Source organism: Pseudophryne corroboree, chromosome 5 (genome assembly GCF_028390025.1).
Source record: "Pseudophryne corroboree isolate aPseCor3 chromosome 5, aPseCor3.hap2, whole genome shotgun sequence".
NCBI lineage: Eukaryota > Metazoa > Chordata > Amphibia > Anura > Myobatrachidae > Pseudophryne > Pseudophryne corroboree.
Genome location: NC_086448.1, coordinates 448,938,465 through 448,962,057, shown reverse-complemented (window position 1 = coordinate 448,962,057; position 23,593 = coordinate 448,938,465). Strand labels below are relative to the sequence as shown.

Genomic DNA, 23,593 nt, shown 5'->3' with positions numbered 1-23,593 from the left:
CCAGCCTGAGAGGCTGGGGAGCAGTCACACAAGGAAGAAACTTCCAGGGAGTATGGACGAGCCTGGAAACGTCTCTTCACATAAACATTCTGGAACTAAGAGCAATATACAATGCTCTAAGCCAGGCAGAACCTCTGCTTCAGGGAAAACCGGTGTTGATCCAGTCGGACAACATCACGGCAGTCGCCCATGTGAACAGACAGGGCGGCACAAGAAGCAGGAGTGCAATGGCAGAAGCTGCAAGGATTCTTCGCTGGGCAGAGAATCATGTGATAGCACTGTCAGCAGTGTTCATCCCGGGAGTGGACAACTGGGAAGCAGACTTCCTCAGCAGACACGATCTTCACCCGGGAGAGTGGGGACTTCATCCAGAAGTCTTCCACTTGCTGGTAACCCGTTGGGAAAGACCAATGGTGGACATGATGGCGTCTCGCCTCAACAAAAAACTGGACAGGTATTGCGCCAGGTCAAGAGATCCGCAGGCAATAGCTGTGGACGCGCTGGTAACGCCTTGGGTGTACCAGTCGGTGTATGTGTTTCCTCCTCTGCCTCTCATACCAAAAGTATTGAGAATTATACGGCAAAGAGGCGTAAGGACGATACTAGTGGTTCCGGATTGGCCAAGAAGGACTTGGTACCCGGAACTTCAAGAGATGATCACGGAAGATCCGTGGTCTCTACCTCTAAGGAGGGACTTGCTTCAGCAGGGTCCCTGTCTGTTTCAAGACTTACCGCGGCTGCGTTTGACGGCATGGCGGTTGAACGCCGGATCCTAAAGGAAAAAGGCATGCCGGAAGAAGTCATTCCTACTTTGATTAAAGCAAGGAAGGAAGTAACCGTGCAACATTATCACTGAATTTGGCGAAAATATGTTGCGTGGTGCAAAGATCGGAGTGCTCCGACGGAGGAATTTCAACTGGGTCGATTCCTACATTTCCTGCAATCAGGATTGTCTATGGGTCTCAAATTGGGATCTATTAAGGTTCAAATTTCGGCCCTGTCGATTTTCTTTCAAAAAGAATTGGCTTCAGTCCCTGAAGTCCAGACCTTTGTTAAGGGAGTGCTACATATACAGCCTCCTGTGGTGCCTCCAGTGGCACCGTGGGATCTCAATGTGGTTTTGGACTTTCTAAAATCTCATTGGTTTGAACCACTAAAGAAGGTGGATTTGAAATATCTCACATGGAAAGTGACCATGCTTCTAGCCCTGGCTTCGGCCAGGAGAGTGTCAGAACTGGCAGCTTTATCTTACAAAAGCCCATATCTGATTTTCCATTCGGACAGGGCAGAACTGCGGACTCGTCCGCATTTTCTCCCTAAGGTGGTGTCAGCATTTCATCTGAACCAGCCTATTGTAGTGCCTGCGGCTACAAGTGACTTGGAGGACTCCAAGTTACTGGACGTTGTCAGAGCATTAAAAATATATATTGCAAGGACAGCTGGAGTCAGAAAATCTGACTCGTTGTTTATATTGTATGCACCCAACAAGATGGGTGCTCCTGCGTCTAAGCAGACGATTGCTCGTTGGATCTGTAGCACAATCCAACTTGCACATTCTGTGGCAGGCCTGCCACAGCCTAAATCTGTAAAGGCCCACTCCACAAGGAAGGTGGGCTCATCTTGGGCGGCTGCCCGAGGGGTCTCGGCATTACAACTTTGCCGAGCAGCTACGTGGTCAGGGGAGAACACGTTTGTAAAATTTTACAAATTTGATACTCTGGCTAAGGAGGACCTGGAGTTCTCTCATTCGGTGCTGCAGAGTCATCCGCACTCTCCCGCCCGTTTGGGAGCTTTGGTATAATCCCCATGGTCCTTTCAGGAACCCCAGCATCCACTAGGACGATAGAGAAAATAAGATTTTACTTACCGATAAATCTATTTCTCGGAGTCCGTAGTGGATGCTGGGCGCCCATCCCAAGTGCGGATTATCTGCAATAATTGTACATAGTTATTGTTAACTAATTCGGGTTATTGTTGAAGGAAGCCATCTTTCAGAGGCTCCGCTGTTATCATACTGTTAACTGGGTTTAGATCACAAGTTGTACGGTGTGATTGGTGTGGCTGGTATGAGTCTTACCCGGGATTCAAAATCCTCCCTTATTGTGTACGCTCGTCCGGGCACAGTACCTAACTGGAGTCTGGAGGAGGGTCATAGGGGGAGGAGCCAGTGCACACCACCTGATCTGGAAAAGCTTTACTTTTTGTGCCCTGTCTCCTGCGGAGCCGCTATTCCCCATGGTCCTTTCAGGAACCCCAGCATCCACTACGGACTCCGAGAAATAGATTTATCGGTAAGTAAAATCTTATTTTTAACACCATATGATATAATTGTACTGTCAATGTCAGATGTTTGAAAATGATGTAACAAATGTGTATTGTACATTGTGAATCAGTTTTATATGTTAATATCATATTTAGTTTAAGTGGTGTTAAGTTTTGGTCACTTACAAAAAAAAACTCATGGTGGAAAATCCGAGAACTGCAGGTGAATGAGATACGTCTGCTGGGCCACTGACGCTGCACATTGTAATTAAAGATACTCGCAGATTACTAAACTATTTCAAGAGGAAGAGACTTTAAACAGTGTACAATGTTGCCTCTTGGTGATGGACTTTAGAAAGTTAGAAAGCTGTTTTTCCTCTGTCCCACTATGTAGATCATGAAAGCTACACAGAGGGTGAAACACAAATTGGGGCACATTTCCAGTCTCAACAGCCAGTTGCCCCAGAAGAAGAGGAAGAAGAGATAATGATTGCTCAGTCTCATGATGAAACCAGTTACCGGGAGTATGTGTCTATAGGATGTGAAAATAAATGTCATTCCCATTTCCATGACACACTTGGACAGTCTGATGACCTGATACATCATCACCATGACTACCACCATATTCTTCACCATCATCATCACCAAAATCACCACCCACACAGTCACTCACAGCGCTACTCCCGGGAAGAGCTGAAAGATGCTGGTGTGGCCACTTTGGCTTGGATGGTTATCATGGGTGATGGACTGCATAACTTCAGTGATGGATTGGCAATTGGTAAGTTCATTGACGCAGACCTTTTTTTGTTTGTTATATTAATTAAAAGATGTATCAAATAAACATTTTGATTATAAGGGAGAAATGTATTTTGATTTGTATGCTGCATCATGAGGAGGGAATGATCCCTCAGAACCTTTTATGTAGGGATTAGCATTGACACAGCCTTCTAAGGAACTGACTGTATTCAGAGCATGTGAGGAAATTGCATCCCATAGCAAAAGGGTTGTAGAGTTGGGGCCACATGTACCCTTGTCTGTTTGTTGAGGTGAAGGATAATTTGTTTGACTACATTGCCTTCCTCCACTGCTCAGTAGTTCATTGCCTATATTATTTGCACCACTGAACTTTCAGTGAGTGGTTTATGCACTGTAAACTGATACGGAATTGGATATGGGTCCTTCCTGGGTGTGACCCAGCATTGGACCCTTTCAGATCGACTTCCCGACTCGGCAATATGCCAGGGCGGGGACAGAGGCGGCATTGGGGGTGCGGAGGTGGCGCTGGAGATGAGAGAATCTCCGTGCTGCCTCTCCCTATGCTGTGAACGGGTACCAGGTCGCATTGACCCAGGTTACCCATTCATACTGCGCCTGACCTGGTAATAACCCGGGAATAACCCTTCTTTATTCCCGGGTTGATTTACTGGGTCAGGCGACCCGGGAATTCGTCAGTGACCTGTTCACGCCGCACAGCGACCCGTGTCGACCCAGGCAAAATACCGGGTCAATACCGGGTTATTTGTGCAGTGTGAACGGGGTATGACCGACATCCTGCTCTGGCCTCCTCAGTGGACTTGATTGGTGAAATTAACTGCTTGCTCCCTGGGTGAGTCTGCAGTCAGTGTCCTGTCTTGCCTTACGCTTCAAATGACTTCACGGATATCACAAAGGATACAGCCATTGTGTTGCAGTATTGCTAGTCTTCATTCAAGCCATTAAAAATCAGATTTGCACCAAAATCTTAGCACTTGAGGAATATCTGATTTTTCTGTTTTAATTATAGCCATCAAAGACAGGCTGGCTTTTTTCTCTTTATAGAGAACACTGACCATATTTGGATGCCATTTGATAATAAACATATAAGCCACACTTGTCTGAGCTGCTGCTGCTATTATTATTATTATTATTATTATTATTATTATTATTATTATTATTATTTGCATGTGCATTTTATTAAGCATTAATCGTGCAGCCAATGCTGAAGTTGACACATAGCAAACACTTGATAAAAAATGCAGATACAGATGTAGCCATTTTGCACGGATGGCGTGGCTAGTGCGCCTGCAAATCAATGCTTGCGTTTGCATGCACGTGTCCATTCATTCCTATGGGAATCCGCCGGCTGCGACTAGTTGCAGCACTGCATATAGTGCTGCCTGCCACGATGCGTATGCCTGTGCATACGCATCGCATCAATGATGAGGCTGGCTACATCTGTACACAGGTCCTTTTGCCTGAATTATTTTTCATTGCAACTATATGGGGGGTATCCTATTAGCTGCAATATCGTGGTTTCACGATAAACTATCGCAAATGCGATAATTCGGTATTCTATTGCTGGCGATAAGTCTCCATAGAGCATAGGGCTCTTCACCACCTCAGATCAGGTGACAAGTAGTGCAAAACCCTATTTTAAGCTAAAAATGTCGGGGTTTGATTCAGAACTCCTCAGACACCCCCCATAATGACTAATTAGGCACGTAAAAGTTTTTAATTATTTTTAATTAGCTAATAAAGACATTTTTGGGGTAAAAAAAATGCAAAGTGATGAAAATTGGGGTACAAGGTATGGGACAAGTATATTGGGGTGCATATATTGGGACAAGTGTTTAAACTTGCAGGTAGGAGTAAGAGAAAATAGGATTTTAATTACTTACCTGTAAATCCTTTTCTTGTAGTCCGTAGAGGATGCTGGGCACCCGCCCAGTGCTTCATATCCCTGCATTGTTACTTGGTTCAGTTTGTTAGTTCAGCCATTGCTGAATTGTTCCAAGATGGTTAGCTTGGCTTTCCTTTTGTTGCATGTGTGTGCTGGTGTGAGTCTCACCACTTTCTGTGTATTTCCTTCTCTCGAAGTATGTCCGTCTCCTGTATATTTAGTACCTGTGCATTTTGAAATTGATACTTTCTTGTTATGATATAAATTATGTTGATTACAGGAGCAGCATTTACAGAGGGTTTATCAAGTGGATTAAGTACTTCTGTGGCTGTCTTTTGTCATGAATTGCCACATGAGTTAGGTAAGATTTAAAATGTGGCCATTTAATTACTGCAGGTGTAATACATTTTTGTCTTGTTTAAATCCTGTTCTAGTGTATGTAATACTATATAAATGTGTATTTATTACTCATGCGCTGGACTTCTGATGCTGTTGCTTGTGTTAATCAGGAAAGCTTGTGTTGTGTAAAAAATAATGCACGCCTACTTGCTCCTTCATCCACTAGGGGCCACTGGAGTGCAGATACAATGGGGAAATAGTAGGCAGTAACTGGGAGCTGGCACTTTAAATTTATAACCATGTGACTAGCTCCTCCCCTACTATGTACCCCCTCCAAGCCAGTCTTATTTTAGTGCCCAAGGGAGCTGGTTCACTTGGGTTTTCTCTGAAGAATTTTTCTTTTTTCTTTATTGTTCTCACAGACTGGCAGCTTTGCCACTGCCAGTCTGCACCGCAGGAGCTGCCAGCGGGGTCCCATCGCAGCTGCGTGCGGCTCGGGATGTGCCCCGGCTGAAGGAGACTCTAAGCTCTCTGGAGCTGGCCGGACACCACTGCGTGCGGCGCGTGTCGGGGCCGCTCCGTTGGCGGAAGATTCCGGCAGCGGTAAGTATACGTGGCCAGACACCGCTGCGTGCGGCGCGTGTCGGGGCCACTCCATCGACAGAGGCTGGACACCGCTGCATGCGGCGCGTGTCGGGGCCACTCCATCGAGACAGCGGTGAGTACAATCTCTCCCCCTCCAGATTGATGTATAATTTTACATTGCTAAGGATGCCTTTCTGTGATTACTGTAGATGTGCAGTGTGCTCTTAATAGCAGGGCGCTCACCTCAGCTCCCCTCTAATAAAAACCCTGTCTGGTGTGTATCAGGAGGCACCTTTACTAGTTTGAAATCGGCGCCATTGAGGGGGGCGGAGCTTCAGCCCGCTCTGTACAGCGCCCGCTCCCCGTTCCCCGGCCGCGGCATACATTGCCGGCGGGGGATACAGAGCGCTCCCCGCTTCATTTTCTCTGAGGCGGGTTAGTTTGAATTTTGGCGCCGAAACGGGGTGGAGTTAACTCCCGCTCTGTACAGCGGGGGCTCAGCGCTTCCCGCTCCCCGGCCGCTGCAGCATGTCGCTCATCGCTTCACATTTCACCGCCCTCCAGCCGCTGACAGATCCTTCCCCTAGACGCATCATGCCTGGAGGTACTGTGCATGATGCTTCACTATTACGCTACAGTTAATGAGGAGGGGGATGACATTATTTTCACTTTGCAGCGGGCTCCCCGGCCGCGCCTCACAGCGTTCTATTACAGAGGTTTCTCTCCCTGCAGGGGAGACCTCTGCCCGGCATTTCATAGTCTATAGGTCAGGGAGCCTGCTCTATAACAGGAGCTGTGGCTCAGCTCATTAATGTTAAACTCTAGTTTGCACGGGGCTAATAGCAGAGCATATTAAGCAGAACCCAGGTTCAGATCTCACCCTGGAATATGTATTTCTCTGACGTCCTAGTGGATGCTGGGAACTCCGTAAGGACCATGGGGAATAGCGGCTCCGCAGGAGACTGGGCACAAAAGTAAAAGCTTTAGGACTACCTGGTGTGCACTGGCTCCTCCCCCTATGACCCTCCTCCAAGCCTCAGTTAGATTTTTGTGCCCGGCCGAGAAGGGTGCACACTAGGGGCTCTCCTGAGCTTCTTAGTGAAAGTTTAAGTTTAGGTTTTTTATTTTCAGTGAGACCTGCTGGCAACAGGCTCACTGCATCGAGGGACTAAAAGGAGAAGAAGCGAACTCACCTGCGTGCAGAGTGGATTGGGCTTCTTAGGCTACTGGACACCATTAGCTCCAGAGGGACCGAACACAGGCCCAGCCTCGGAGCTCGGTCCCAGAGCCGCGCCGCCGGCCCCCTTACAGAGCCAGAAGCAAGAAGAGGTCCGGAAAAATCGGCGGCAGAAGACTTCAGTCTTCAACAAGGTAGCGCACAGCACTGCAGCTGTGCGCCATTGTTACTCAGGCACACTTCACACTCCGGTCACTGAGGGTGCAGGGCGCTAGGGGGGGGGCGCCCTGAGCAGCAATGTAAACACCCCCCAGGGCTATATGGATGTATTTTAACCCCTGCCAGAACTCACCAAAAAAGCGGGAGAAAAGGCCGCCGAGAAGGGGGCGGAGCCTATCTCCTCAGCACACGGGCGCCATTTTCCATCACAGCTCCGCTGGAAGGACGTCTCCCTGACTCTCCCCTGCAGTCCTGCACTACAGAAAAGGGTAAAAAAGAGAGGGGGGCACTAATTTGGCGCAGTTTTAATACTAACAGCAGCTATAAAGGGAAAAGCACATTTTATAGTGGTATTCCTGTCTATATATAGCGCTCTGGTGTGTGCTGGCATACTCTCCCTCTGTCTCCCCAAAGGGCTAGTGGGGTCCTGTCCTCTATCAGAGCATTCCCTGTGTGTGTGCGGTGTGTCGGTACGATTGTGTCGACATGTTTGAGGAGGAAAATGAGATGGAGGCGGAGCAATTGCCTATTATACAGTTGTCACCCCCTAGGGAGTCGACACCTGAGTGGATGAGCTTATGGAAGGAATTGCGTGACAGTGTCAGCTCTTTACGACAGACAGTTGACGACATGAAACAGCCGGCTACTCAGCTTGTGCCTGTCCAGGGGTCTCAAACGCCATCAGGGGCTTTAAAACGCCCGTTACCTCAAATGGCAGACACAGACACGGATACTGACTCCAGTGTCGATGATGAGGAGACAAACGTGACTTCCACTAGGGCCACACGTTACATGATTGAAGCAATGAAAAATGTATTGCATATCTCTGATAATACAAGTACCACTAAAAAGGGTATTATGTTTGGTGAGAAAAAACTGCCTGTAGTTTTTCCTGTATCCGAGGAATTAAATGAAGTGTGTGATGAGGCGTGGGTTTCCCCCGATAAAAAACTGATAATTCCTAAAAGGTTATTGGCATCGTACCCTTTCCCGCCAGAGGATAGGGCACGTTGGGAAACACCCCCTAGGGTGGATAAAGCGCTCACACGCTTGTCTAAACAGGTAGCACTACCCTCTCCTGATACGGCCGCCCTAAAGGAACCTGCCGATAGAAAGCTGGAGAATATCCTAAAATGTATATACTCTCACACGGGTGATATACTGCGACCAGCAATCGCCTCAGCCTGGATGTGCAGTGCGGGCCTGGCGTGGTCGGATTCCCTGACTGAAAATATTGATACCCTAGATAGGGACAGTATATTACTGACTATAGAGCATTTGAAGGATGCATTTCTATATATGCGTGATGCACAGAGGGATATTTGCCGACTGGCATCAAGAGTTAGCGCGCTGTCCATTTCTGCAAGAAGAGGTTTATGGACGCGGCAGTGGTCAGGTGATGCGGATTCTAAAAGGCACATGGAAGTATTGCCTTATAAGGGGGAGGAGTTATTTGGGGTAGGTCTATCATATCTGGTAGCCACGGCAACTGCTGGAAAATCCACATTTTTACCCCAGGTAGCTTCTCAACCTAAGCAGACGCCGTATTATCAGGCGCAGTCCTTTCGGCCCCATAAGGGCAAGCGGGCAAAAGGCGCCTCATTTCTGCCCCGTGGCAGAGGAAGAGGGAAAAGGCTGCAACAAACAGCCAGTTCCCAGGAACAAAAGCCCTCTCCCGCCTCCGCAAAGTCCTCAGCATGACGCTGGGGCTTTACAAGCGGACTCAGGCACGGTGGGGGCCCGTCTCAAGAAGTTCAGTGCGCAGTGGGCCCACTCGCAAGTGGACCCCTGGATCCTTCAAGTGGTATCTCAGGGGTACAAATTGGAATTCGAGACGTCTCCCCCTCGCCGTTTTCTAAAGTCTGCTTTACCGACGTCTCCCTCAGATAGGGAGGCAGTATTGGAAGCCATTCACAAGCTGTATTCCCAGCAGGTGATAATCAAGGTACCCCTCCTACAACAGGGAAAGGGGTACTATTCCACACTATTTGTGGTACCGAAGCCGGACGGCTCGGTGAGACCAATTTTAAACCTAAAATCCTTGAACACTTACATACAAAGGTTCAAATTCAAGATGGAGTCACTCAGAGCAGTGATTGCAAACCTGGAAGAAGGGGACTATATGGTGTCTCTGGACATCAATGATGCTTACCTACATGTCCCAATTTACCCTTCTCACCAAGGGTACCTCAGGTTTGTGGTACAGAACTGTCACTATCTGTTTCAGACGCTGCCGTTTGGATTGTCCACGGCACCCCGGGTCTTTACCAAGGTAATGGCCGAAATGATGATACTCCTTCGAAGGAAGGGAGTTTTAGTTATCCCTTACTTGGACGATCTCCTGATAAGGGCAAGATCCAGGGAACAGTTGGAAGTCGGGGTAGCACTATCTCAGATAGTGCTGCGCCAGCACGGTTGGATTCTCAATATTCCAAAATCACAGCTGATCCCGACGACACGACTTCTATTCCTAGGGATGATCCTGGACACAGTCCAGAAAAAGATGTTTCTCCCGGAGGAGAAAGCCAGGGAGTTATCCAAACTAGTCAGAAATCTCCTAAAACCAGGCCAAGTCTCAGTGCATCAATGCACAAGGGTCCTGGGAAAGATGGTGGCTTCTTACGAAGCAATCCCATTCGGCAGATTCCACGCAAGAACCTTCCAGTGGGATCTGCTAGACAAATGGTCCGGGTCGCATCTTCAGATGCATCAGCGGATAATCTTGTCACCAAGGACAAGGGTGTCTCTCCTGTGGTGGTTGCAGAGTGCTCATCTTCTAGAGGGCCGCAGATTCGGCATTCAGGACTGGGTCCTGGTGACCACGGATGCCAGCCTGAGAGGCTGGGGAGCAGTCACACAGGGAAGAAATTTCCAGGGCTTGTGGTCAAGCCTGGAGACATTACTTCACATAAATATCCTGGAGCTAAGGGCCATCTACAATGCTCTAAGCCTAGCAAGACCTCTGCTTCAAGGTCAGCCGGTGCTGATCCAGTCAGACAACATCACGGCAGTCGCCCACGTAAACAGACAGGGCGGCACAAGAAGCAGGAGGGCAATGACAGAAGTTGCAAGGATTCTTCGCTGGGCGGAAAATCATGTGATAGCACTGTCAGCAGTGTTCATTCCGGGAGTGGACAACTGGGAAGCAGACTTCCTCAGCAGACACGACCTCCACCCGGGGGAGTGGGGACTTCACCCAGAAGTCTTCCACATGATTGTGAACCGTTGGGAAAAACCAAAGGTGGACATGATGGCGTCCCGCCTCAACAAAAAACTAGACAGGTATTGCGCCAGGTCAAGGGACCCTCAGGCAATAGCTGTGGACGCTCTGGTAACACCGTGGGTGTACCAGTCAGTGTATGTGTTCCCTCCTCTGCCTCTCATACCCAAGGTACTGAGAATCATAAGAAGGAGAGGATTAAGGACTATACTCGTGGCTCCGGATTGGCCAAGAAGGACTTGGTACCCGGAACTTCAAGAAATGCTCACAGAGGACCCGTGGCCTCTACCTCTAAGAAAGGACCTGCTCCAGCAGGGACCCTGTCTGTTCCAAGACTTACCGCGGCTGCGTTTGACGGCATGGCGGTTGAACGCCGGATCCTGAAGGAAAAAGGCATTCCGGATGAAGTCATCCCTACCCTGATCAAAGCCAGGAAGGATGTAACCGTACAGCATTATCACCGTATTTGGCGTAAATATGTTGCGTGGTGCGAGGCCAGGAAGGCCCCTACAGAGGAATTTCAACTGGGTCGTTTCCTGCATTTCCTGCAAACAGGACTGTCTATGGGCCTAAAATTAGGGTCCATTAAGGTTAAAATTTCGGCCCTGTCGATTTTTTTCCAGAAAGAACTGGCTTCAGTTCCTGAAGTTCAGACGTTTGTCAAGGGGGTACTGCATATACAGCCTCCTTTTGTGCCTCCAGTGGCACCTTGGGATCTCAATGTTGTTTTGGGGTTCCTAAAATCACATTGGTTTGAACCACTCTCCACTGTGGACTTAAAATATCTCACTTGGAAAGTAGTAATGCTGTTAGCCCTGGCTTCAGCCAGGCGTGTCTCAGAATTGGCGGCTTTATCCTATAAAAGCCCTTACCTAATTTTTCATACGGACAGGGCAGAATTGAGGACTCGTCCTCAATTTCTCCCTAAGGTGGTTTCAGCGTTTCACTTGAACCAGCCTATTGTGGTACCTGCGGCTACTAGGGACTTGGAGGACTCCAAGTTGCTGGACGTAGTCAGGGCCCTGAAAATATCCGTTTCCAGGACGGCTGGAGTCAGGAAATCTGACTCGCTGTTTATCCTGTATGCACCCAACAAGCTGGGTGCTCCTGCTTCTAAGCAAACTATTGCTCGTTGGATTTGTAGTACAATTCAGCTTGCACATTCTGTGGCAGGCCTGCCACAGCCAAAATCTGTAAAAGCCCATTCCACAAGGAAGGTGGGCTCATCTTGGGCGGCTGCCCGAGGGGTCTCGGCTTTACAACTTTGCCGAGCAGCTACTTGGTCAGGGGCAAACACGTTTGCTAAATTCTACAAATTTGATACCCTGGCTGAGGAGGACCTTGAGTTCTCTCATTCGGTGCTGCAGAGTCATCCGCACTCTCCCGCCCGTTTGGGAGCTTTGGTATAATCCCCATGGTCCTTACGGAGTTCCCAGCATCCACTAGGACGTCAGAGAAAATAAGAATTTACTTACCGATAATTCTATTTCTCGTAGTCCGTAGTGGATGCTGGGCGCCCATCCCAAGTGCGGATTGTCTGCAATACTTGTACATAGTTATTGTTACAAAAATCGGGTTATTATTGTTGTGAGCCATCTTTTCAGAGGCTCCTCTGTTATCATGCTGTTAACTGGGTTCAGATCACAGGTTGTACGGTGTGATTGGTGTGGCTGGTATGAGTCTTACCTGGGATTCAAAATCCTTCCTTATTGTGTACGCTCGTCCGGGCACAGTATCCTAACTGAGGCTTGGAGGAGGGTCATAGGGGGAGGAGCCAGTGCACACCAGGTAGTCCTAAAGCTTTTACTTTTGTGCCCAGTCTCCTGCGGAGCCGCTATTCCCCATGGTCCTTACGGAGTTCCCAGCATCCACTACGGACTACGAGAAATAGAATTATCGGTAAGTAAATTCTTATTTTATCTACCCTATTGGGTTCACTGTGTGTGTGTGTGTATATATATATATATATATATATATATATACAGGTTGAGTATCACTTATCCAAAATGCTTGGGACCAGAGGTATTTTGGATATGGGATTTTTCCATATTTTGGAATAATTGCATACCATAATGAGATATCATGGTGATGGGACCCAAGTCTAAGCACAGAATGTATTTGTTTCATATACACCTTATACACACAGCCTGAAGGTCATTTTAGCCAATATTTTTTATAATTTTGTGCATTAAACAAAGTTTGTGTACATTCACACAATTCATTTATGTTTCTTATACACCTTCCACACACAGCCTGAAGGTCATTTAATACAATATTTTTAATAACTTTGTGTATTAAACAAGGTTTGAGCACATTGAGCCATCAAAAAACAAGTTTCACTATCTCACTCAAAAAAGTCCGTATTTCGGAATATTCCGTATTTCGGATATTTGGATATGGGATACTCAACCTGTATGTATGTATGTATATGTATGTATGTATGTATGTATGTGTGTGTATATGTATGTATGTATATATATATATATATTATACACACAGACAGGGTTGGTGTCCGGCACTCCAATAAAACTATGATCAGCCAGTCTGGGTGCCTTTCCAAAGAGCAATGTAAGATGGGGTGTGACGGACGGCACTCCAGCATGTAGATAAACCAAACAGAAGACCAAAGTAGTAGCTACTACTTTCGTCTTCTGTTTGATTTATCTACATGCTGGAGTGCCGTCCGTCACACCCCATCTTATATATATATATATATATATATATATATATATATATATATATATATATATATATATATATATATATATATATATACACATATATATATATATATATATATATACACACACACGTGTATAGGGTGTATATTAGAGATGAGCGGGTTCGGTTCCTCGGAATCCGAACCCGCCCGAACTTCAGCTTTTTTTTCACGGATCCGAGCGACTCGGATCTTCCCGCCTTGCTCGGTTAACCCGAGCGCGCCCGAACGTCATTATGACGCTGTCGGATTCTCGCGAGGCTCGGATTCTATCGCGAGACTCGGATTCTATATAAGGAGCCGCGCGTCGCCGCCATTTTCACACGTGCATTGAGATTGATAGGGAGAGGACGTGGCTGGCGTCCTCTCCATTTAGATTAGAAGAGAGAGAGTGAGATTGAGACAGACACTTGATTTACTGGAGCTTAGGAGTACTAGAGAGTGCAGAGTTTACTAGTGACTGACCACTGACCAGTGACCACCAGTGCAGTTTTATTTAATATAATCCGTTCTCTGCCTGAAAAAAACGATACACAGTGACTCAGTCACATACCATATCTGTGCTCAGCCCAGTGTGCTGCATCATCTATGTATAATATCTGACTGTGCTCACACAGCTTAATTGTGGGGGAGACTGGGGAGCAGTTATAGGTTATAGCAGGAGCCAGGAGTACATATTATTAAAATTAAACAGTGCACACTTTTGCTGCAGGAGTGCCACTGCCAGTGTGACTGACCAGTGACCTGACCACACTGACCACCAGTATAGTATACTATATTGTGAATGCCTGAAAAAGTTAAACACTCGTCGTGTGACTTGTCTGGTGTTTTTTTTTTTATTCTATAAAAAACTCATTCTGCTGACAGACAGTGTCCAGCAGGTCCGTCATTATATAATATATACCTGTCCGGCTGCAGTAGTGATATATATATTTTTTATATCATTATTTATCATCCAGTCGCAGCAGACACAGTACGGTAGTTCACGGCTGTAGCTACCTCTGTGTCGGCACTCGGCAGTCCATCCATAATTGTATACCACCTACCCGTGGTTTTTTTTTTCTTTCTTCTTTATACATACTACATCTCATTATCAACCAGTCTATATTAGCAGCAGACACAGTACAGTACGGTAGTCCACGGCTGTAGCTACCTCTGTGTCGGCACTCGGCAGTCCGTCCATAATTGTATACCACCTACCCGTGGTTTTTTTTTCTTTCTTCTTTATACATACTACATCTCATTATCATCCAGTCTATATTAGCAGCAGACACAGTACAGTACGGTAGTCCACGGCTGTAGCTACCTCTGTGTCGGCACTCGGCAGTCCATCCATAATTGTATACCACCTACCCGTGGTTTTTTTTTCTTTCTTCTTTATACATACTACATCTCATTATCATCCAGTCTATATTAGCAGCAGACACAGTACAGTACGGTAGTCCACGGCTGTAGCTACCTCTGTGTCGGCACTCGGCAGTCCGTCCATAATTGTATACCACCTACCCGTGGTTTTTTTTTCTTTCTTCTTTATACATACTACATCTCATTATCATCCAGTCTATATTAGCAGCAGACACAGTACAGTACGGTAGTCCACGGCTGTAGCTACCTCTGTGTCGGCACTCGGCAGTCCGTCCATAATTGTATACCACCTACCCGTGGTTTTTTTTTCTTTCTTCTTTATACATACTACATCTCATTATCATCCAGTCTATATTAGCAGCAGACACAGTACAGTACGGTAGTCCACGGCTGTAGCTACCTCTGTGTCGGCACTCGGCAGTCCGTCCATAATTGTATACCACCTACCCGTGGTTTTTTTTTCTTTCTTCTTTATACATACTACATCTCATTATCATCCAGTCTATATTAGCAGCAGACACAGTACAGTACGGTAGTCCACGGCTGTAGCTACCTCTGTGTCGGCACTCGGCAGTCCATCCATAATTGTATACTAGTATCCATCCATCTCCATTGTTTACCTGAGGTGCCTTTTAGTTGTGCCTATTAAAATATGGAGAACAAAAATGTTGAGGTTCCAAAATTAGGGAAAGATCAAGATCCACTTCCACCTCGTGCTGAAGCTGCTGCCACTAGTCATGGCCGAGACGATGAAATGCCAGCAACGTCGTCTGCCAAGGCCGATGCCCAATGTCATAGTACAGAGCATGTCAAATCCAAAACACCAAATATCAGTAAAAAAATGGACTCCAAAACCTAAAATAAAATTGTCGGAGGAGAAGCGTAAACTTGCCAATATGCCATTTACCACACGGAGTGGCAAGGAACGGCTGAGGCCCTGGCCTATGTTCATGGCTAGTGGTTCAGCTTCACATGAGGATGGAAGCACTCAGCCTCTTGCTAGAAAAATGAAAAGACTCAAGCTGGAAAAAGCACAGCAAAGAACTGTGCGTTCTTCGAAATCCCAAATCCACAAGGAGAGTCCAATTGTGTCGGTTGCGATGCCTGACCTTCCCAACACTGGACGTGAAGAGCATGCGCCTTCCACCATTTGCACGCCCCCTGCAAGTGCTGGAAGGAGCACCCGCAGTCCAGTTCCTGATAGTCAGATTGAAGATGTCAGTGTTGAAGTACACCAGGATGAGGAGGATATGGGTGTTGCTGGCGCTGGGGAGGAAATTGACCAGGAGGATTCTGATGGTGAGGTGGTTTGTTTAAGTCAGGCACCCGGGGAGACACCTGTTGTCCGTGGGAGGAATATGGCCGTTGACATGCCTGGTGAAAATACCAAAAAAATCAGCTCTTCGGTGTGGAAGTATTTCACCAGAAATGCGGACAACATTTGTCAAGCCGTGTGTTCCCTTTGTCAAGCTGTAATAAGTAGGGGTAAGGACGTTAACCACCTCGGAACATCCTCCCTTATACGTCACCTGCAGCGCATTCATAATAAGTCAGTGACAAGTTCAAAAACTTTGGCCGACAGCGGAAGCAGTCCACTGACCAGTAAATCCCTTCCTCTTGTAACCAAGCTCACGCAAACCACCCCACCAACTCCCTCAGTGTCAATTTCCTCCTTCCCCAGGAATGCCAATAGTCCTGCAGGCCATGTCACTGGCAATTCTGATTCCTCTCCTGCCTGGGATTCCTCCGATGCATCCTTGCGTGTAACGCCTACTGCTGCTGGCGCTGCTGTTGTTGCTGCTGGGAGTCGATGGTCATCCCAGAGGGGAAGTCGTAAGCCCACTTGTACTACTTCCAGTAAGCAATTGACTGTTCAACAGTCCTTTGCGAGGAAGATGAAATATCACAGCAGTCATCCTGCTGCAAAGCGGATAACTGAGGCCTTGACAACTATGTTGGTGTTAGACGTGCGTCCGGTATCCGCCGTTAGTTCACAGGGAACTAGACAATTTATTGAGGCAGTGTGCCCCCGTTACCAAATACCATCTAGGTTCCACTTCTCTAGGCAGGCGATACCGATAATGTACACGGACGTCAGAAAAAGACTCACCAGTGTCCTAAAAAATGCAGTTGTACCCAATGTCCACTTAACCACGGACATGTGGACAAGTGGAGCAGGGCAGGGTCAGGACTATATGACTGTGACAGCCCACTGGGTAGATGTATGGACTCCCGCCGCAAGAACAGCAGCGGCGGCACCAGTAGCAGCATCTCGCAAACGCCAACTCTTTCCTAGGCAGGCTACGCTTTGTATCACCGGTTTCCAGAATACGCACACAGCTGAAAACCTCTTACGGCAACTGAGGAAGATCATCGCGGAATGGCTTACCCCAATTGGACTCTCCTGTGGATTTGTGGCATTGGACAACGCCAGCAATATTGTGTGTGCATTAAATATGGGCAAATTCCAGCACGTCCCATGTTTTGCACATACCTTGAATTTGGTGGTGCAGAATTTTTTAAAAAACGACAGGGGCGTGCAAGAGATGCTGTCGGTGGCCAGAAGAATTGCGGGACACTTTCGGCGTACAGGCACCACGTACAGAAGACTGGAGCACCACCAAAAACTACTGAACCTGCCCTGCAATCATCTGAAGCAAGAAGTGGTAACGAGGTGGAATTCAACCCTCTATATGCTTCAGAGGTTGGAGGAGCAGCAAAAGGCCATTCAAGCCTATACAATTGAGCACGATATAGGAGGTGGAATGCACCTGTCTCAAGCGCAGTGGAGAATGATTTCAACGTTGTGCAAGGTTCTGATGCCCTTTGAACTTGCCACACGTGAAGTCAGTTCAGACACTGCCAGCCTGAGTCAGGTCATTCCCCTCATCAGGCTTTTGCAGAAGAAGCTGGAGACATTGAAGGAGGAGCTAACACGGAGCGATTCCGCTAGGCATGTGGGACTTGTGGATGGAGCCCTTAATTCGCTTAACAAGGATTCACGGGTGGTCAATCTGTTGAAATCAGAGCACTACATTTTGGCCACCATGCTCGATCCTAGATTTACAGCCTACCTTGGATCTCTTTCCGGCAGACACAAGTCTGCTGGGGTTGAAAGACCTGCTGGTGAGAAAATTGTCAAGTCAAGCGGAACGCGACCTGTCAACATCTCCTCCTTCACATTCTCCCGCAACTGGGGGTGCGAGGAAAAGGCTCAGAATTCCGAGCCCACCCGCTGGCGGTGATGCAGGGCAGTCTGGAGCGACTGCTGATGCTGACATCTGGTCCGGACTGAAGGACCTGACAACGATTACGGACATGTCGTCTACTGTCACTGCATATGATTCTCTCCCCATTGAAAGAATGGTGGAGGATTATATGAGTGACCGCATCCAAGTAGGCACGTCACACAGTCCGTACTTATACTGGCAGGAAAAAGAGGCAATTTGGAGGCCCTTGCACAAACTGGCTTTATTCTACCTAAGTTGCCCTCCCACAAGTGTGTACTCCGAAAGAGTGTTTAGTGCCGCCGCTCACCTTGTCAGCAATCGGCGTACGAGGTTACATCCAGAAAATGTGGAGAAGATGATGTTCATTAAAATGAATTATAATCAATTCCTCCGCGGAGACATTGACCAGCAGCAATTGCCTCCACAAAGTACACAGGGAGCTGAGATGGTGGATTCCAGTGGGGACGAATTGATAATCTGTGAGGAGGGGGATGTACACGGTGATATATCGGAGGATGATGATGAGGTGGACATCTTGCCTCTGTACAGCCAGTTTGTGCAAGGAGAGATTAATTGCTTCTTTTTTGGGGGGGGGTCCAAACCAACCCGTCATATCAGTCACAGTCGTGTGGCAGACCCTGTCACTGAAATGATGGGTTGGTTAAAGTGTGCATGTCCTGTTTTGTTTATACAACATAAGGGTGGGTGGGAGGGCCCAAGGACAATTCCATCTTGCACCTCTTTTTTCTTTTATTTTTCTTTGCATCATGTGCTGTTTGGGGAGGGTTTTTTGGAAGGGCCATCCTGCGTGACACTGCAGTGCCACTCCTAGATGGGCCCGGTGTTTGTGTCGGCCACTAGGGTCGCTTATCTTACTCACACAGTCAGCTACCTCATTGCGCCTCTTTTTTTCTTTGCGTCATGTGCTGTTTGGGGAGGGTTTTTTGGAAGGGACATCCTGCGTGACACTGCAGTGCCACTCCTAGATGGGCCCGGTGTTTGTGTCGGCCACTAGGGTCGCTTATCTTACTCACACAGTCAGCTACCTCATTGCGCCTCTTTTTTTCTTTGCGTCATGTGCTGTTTGGGGAGGGTTTTTTGGAAGGGACATCCTGCGTGACACTGCAGTGCCACTCCTAGATGGGCCCGGTGTTTGTGTCGGCCACTAGGGTCGCTTATCTTACTCACACAGTCAGCTACCTCATTGCGCCTCTTTTTTTCTTTGCGTCATGTGCTGTTTGGGGAGGGTTTTTTGGAAGGGACATCCTGCGTGACACTGCAGTGCCACTCCTAGATGGGCCCGGTGTTTGTGTCGGCCACTAGGGTCGCTTATCTTACTCACACAGTCAGCTACCTCATTGCGCCTCTTTTTTTCTTTGCGTCATGTGCTGTTTGGGGAGGGTTTTTTGGAAGGGACATCCTGCGTGACACTGCAGTGCCACTCCTAGATGGGCCCGGTGTTTGTGTCGGCCACTAGGGTCGCTTATCTTACTCACATAGCTACCTCATTGCGCCTCTTTTTTTCTTTGCGTCATGTGCTGTTTGGGGAGAGTTTTTTGGAAGGGACATCCTGCGTGACACTGCAGTGCCACTCCTAGATGGGCCCGGTGTTTGTGTCGGCCACTAGGGTCGCTTATCTTACTCACACAGTCAGCTACCTCATTGCGCCTCTTTTTTTCTTTGCGTCATGTGCTGTTTGGGGAGGGTTTTTTGGAAGGGACATCCTGCGTGACACTGCAGTGCCACTCCTAGATGGGCCCGGTGTTTGTGTCGGCCACTAGGGTCGCTTATCTTACTCACACAGTCAGCTACCTCATTGCGCCTCTTTTTTTCTTTGCGTCATGTGCTGTTTGGGGAGGGTTTTTTGGAAGGGACATCCTGCGTGACACTGCAGTGCCACTCCTAGATGGGCCCGGTGTTTGTGTCGGCCACTAGGGTCGCTTATCTTACTCACACAGCGACCTCGGTGCAAATTTTAGGACTAAAAATAATATTGTGAGGTGTGAGGTATTCAGAATAGACTGAAAATGAGTGGAAATTATGGTTTTTGAGGTTAATAATACTTTGGGATCAAAATGACCCCCAAATTCTATGATTTAAGCTGTTTTTTAGGGTTTTTTGAAAAAAACACCCGAATCCAAAACACACCCGAATCCGACAAAAAAAAATTCGGTGAGGTTTTGCCAAAACGCGGTCGAACCCAAAACACGGCCGCGGAACCGAACCCAAAACCAAAACACAAAACCCGAAAAATTTCCGGCGCTCATCTCTAGTGTATATATGTATGTATATGCAATACCATATATAGTGGAGAGTACAAAGACTTCTGCGATGTTTTATAATAACACAGACCTGGGTTCACATTTCCAAGGGTAGCACGGATGGTGTTATCGTTAGCGTTGCGGCCTCGCAGCGCTGGGGTCATGGGTTCAATTCCAACCGTGGCCCTATCTGTGTGGAGTTTGTGTGTTCTCCCCGTGCTTGCATGGGTTTAAACAGAGCTCTGGCCACATAACATTTTCCCCTTTTCTCGCAGGCGGGCCGCCATTTCGGGAAACCTGCGGAGCCTCCGAGAAACATGTGTTGCAGTACACTACATACACGGGTGTTGCTTTCCCTTTATTATTCCTTAGTTTCACTTGGTAATAATGCTATTTGTAATTTGGGGGACTGTGTGTGGCATCAGACAAATAGCCGCTGTGGCTCAGTACGCTAGTAGCGGGGACACAAAAAATAAAATAAAAAAAAAGAAACCTTAAGGGGAGCTCTCATAACCTAGTGGCTAAAACTCCTGTCCCGCAGCGCAGCTCTACCGGTTCATGTCTCCGCTGCTTCAGAATGTTTATTTGAAATGTATCTGTCACTGCACGTTATAGTGCAGACATTACATAGGGCTACGCTTCTTTAACCCACCTTTTCGTTTGTCTCACCTGGGACAGTCAGAGAAATCCCTCTTAGGTGTGAATTATGCGGTGGAGCCATCTGCTTAGCCCTCCACGCAGCTGCAGGACGCTCCTGTTTGAACAGCTCAGCTTATGCAGGTAATGTCACTGTTAACCAGAGACCTTGTACGTAATTTCTCCTCTCCAGGTTTCTAAAAGAACCTTGCTAACCTTCCATGTTACACGACTCTGCGGTTGAGAGGCCTCTCTTTAAGGAGGCGAGAGATGTCCAGGATACTGATGGTGTCTGTTTTCGGTGGAGTCAGAACCAGTGTCTCATATCAAACAATGTTTGTTTTCCTATCCCTTCCCCGCAGACGGCAGGAAACGATATCAGAACCTCTCCAAGGTATACCCCTCTATGTATCGCCGGTCCAACAAGCTGCCGTTTTCCTGGGGCAACCTTGCTGAGGGATCCACCTGAGAGACGTATGCGACAGCAGGGGTTCTACCTTGTCCGGAGCAGGTAGGTTGTGGAACAATTGTCCTCTAGGTTACAGGATGATTTGCATCAGGATCAACTGATTCTTTGGGACAGATCAGAGTCACGATTCTGCTTTATATTCTTTTGAGGTCTCCACGTCTGTATACTAGGAGCCTGCATTTTTGCTTGGGCTGTCTTAACCCACGACCTCTGGGGCTGCGACAGTGACAGGCGAACATCGAATCCTAATGGGCAGCAGGTTCACGAGAAGGAACTTCCTGCATGATTTCTCTGACCATTGGGGGTAAGTCCACTTTTCTTTCCCCTACTGCTACTCCAGCTCCAAGACTGACCTTTACCGGTCTTTCCTTTAGATCTTGCCGTGCCCTTTCCAGGTTTCGAGTCCATGACAGGGGCGGTATCTCCGTCACCAAGGGATCTCCAGGTAAAGGGCTGAAGCAGAGGTTCAGCATCCTCGGACCAGTCTGTTTGTAGGTCCTCCAACACACCCACCGCAGGTCGGACTTTCCTACCACCTGGGAGGTCCCAGGGTGGGAGCAGGTCTGTGATCTTTCTGGGAGACCTGGGTATGCTTGGGCGGTTACAGACTATTTTGGAGTCCAACCGTCTCAGGGATCCCTCACCATGGGTCGGCCGGTTTACGATGACAAGAGAGTCATACTGCAGGAGGCGCTTCAGATGCTTCTGATTGCAAGGGTGCTGATCCCTGTTTTCACACATCATTGGAATCGGGGCATTTTCTCAGGCCTTTGTTTTTCTTTTCCCGTGCCGAAGTCAGTTGGCTCAGCCAGGCCTGTTCTGGCCTTAGAATCCTTTCAGTAAAAAAAAAAAAAAAAAGGTTTTACGCATCCTTTGTTTTCAGGGATGCCTGTTTACTGATTTCCTTTGGGTTTCCTCATCTGGTTTTTCTCAGATTCATAGTACAAAATACTCATTTCCACTGTCAGACCTTTCAATTCGGTCTCTCTTCCGCTCCCACCGTGTTCATGAAGATCACAGGATGGCTATTTTTCAAAGGGCTGGAGTGACGTTTGTTCCCTAATTGGACAATCAACTGCTGGAAAACCACTCTGCAGATTAGATTGCTTCTGAATATCCGGAGGATCCAGGATCTTCTGATTCGACACGGGTCCCATTGATTCTCCTTGTTGACGGTTCTCAACTCTGTCCGTCAGAGGATTTTTCCTTCCTCGGGATAAGTTCCTCCTCTCTTCAGCCAAGTTGCGGCGCTGAGAGAGGTCGCCTACATTCTCCTCTGAGCAGAGGACAACAATCTTAATTCCAGGTCAAACCGCCAGGTCAGGCACACGGGTGAGTGGACACTCCCCGGAGTTTTGTCAGCTGGTCCGCGGTTGGTGGAGATTTCGGATCGACCTCATGGTGTTCCGACTGACACTTCAACCCTTTACTACTCTCGGACGTCAGATCTGGCGACAGTGGCTGAGGATGCCCTCACGGCTCCTTGGAGTTTCGGGTTAGTCTATCTTTCCTCCTTTTCCATTTCTACCTCATTTTCTGCAACACATGAGAGAAGAATGCGCGCTAGTCCTCCCGGTGACTTCATTTTGACCGCGCATGACTTGAAGGTCCACCCTGCACCTGTTGTTCAGTAGAGGAGCCTTGGCTCCTACCTCTGCGGGACGGTCTACTTCAACAGGGTCCTTTTTTTTTCTTCAGTCTTACTCTGGTTTCGTTTAAAGGCGTGACTGTTCATGAGACCTCAGAAGTACAGAGTTCCCTAGTTCGGGTATACCTACTGGGCCCCGATTTCGGAAGTCTGTTACCTCTTCTCTTGCCACTTTTGGAAACTTTGTGGCCTAGTGTGGATGGCAAGGGTTCTCCCCTTTTGGTTTTTCAATTCGCCGTCTTCTTTGGTTTTCTCCGGGTGGTTTGCTCGGTTGCACTTTGACTAGGTTGACCTGAATTTCAGATCTCTGCTCTTTCGGTTTTCTTCCAAAGGAAATTAGCCTGACTGCCGTAAGTTCGGGCTCTCTTTGGCACCCCCCCTTTAGACTAGGGTTACGGCTGAGTTTCATACTCAGAGGTCGTTTCTTCCAGGTGTGATGTCCGCTTTTCATGTAACTCTAACACTTGTGTTTTCGGCCTTCTTTGAATTTTGTCAGGGCCCGCCGGCTCTCTCTACAGAGGTCTTCGGCTATTCGACAAATTGTTTTCTTCCTTGTTTTCTGTACGAGGCTCCCGTCCTGAATTGCTGGGCTCCCATCATAAGTGGGGCTGTTGGATACATCTGACCATTAGACAATCTTATTTGGCGGTTGCTCGAGAGCCTCCGTTTTCCATTTCTGCACACTCCGCGCACCCTGGGGGACCTTCGGGGGCGGCCGCCCACGGGGTTTCCATGAAGGCTTTATGTTACGATGCCGCTTAGGCGGGTCATCATACGTTGATCACGTTTAACGGATTTGACTTT

At 47.8% G+C, this 23,593-nt stretch overlaps 1 protein-coding gene across 1 annotated transcript in view; it reads left to right on the top strand.

The window, feature by feature from the left end:
• The window catches only part of SLC39A6 (solute carrier family 39 member 6), a 164,197-nt gene that overhangs the window by 108,166 nt on the left and 32,438 nt on the right, over positions 1-23,593 (top strand). Inside the window, exons 6-7 of the mRNA XM_063922919.1 lie at positions 2,657-3,040; positions 5,202-5,282. Coding sequence (XP_063778989.1) covers positions 2,657-3,040; positions 5,202-5,282 — 465 coding nt within the window. The remainder of the gene's footprint in view (positions 1-2,656; positions 3,041-5,201; positions 5,283-23,593) is intronic.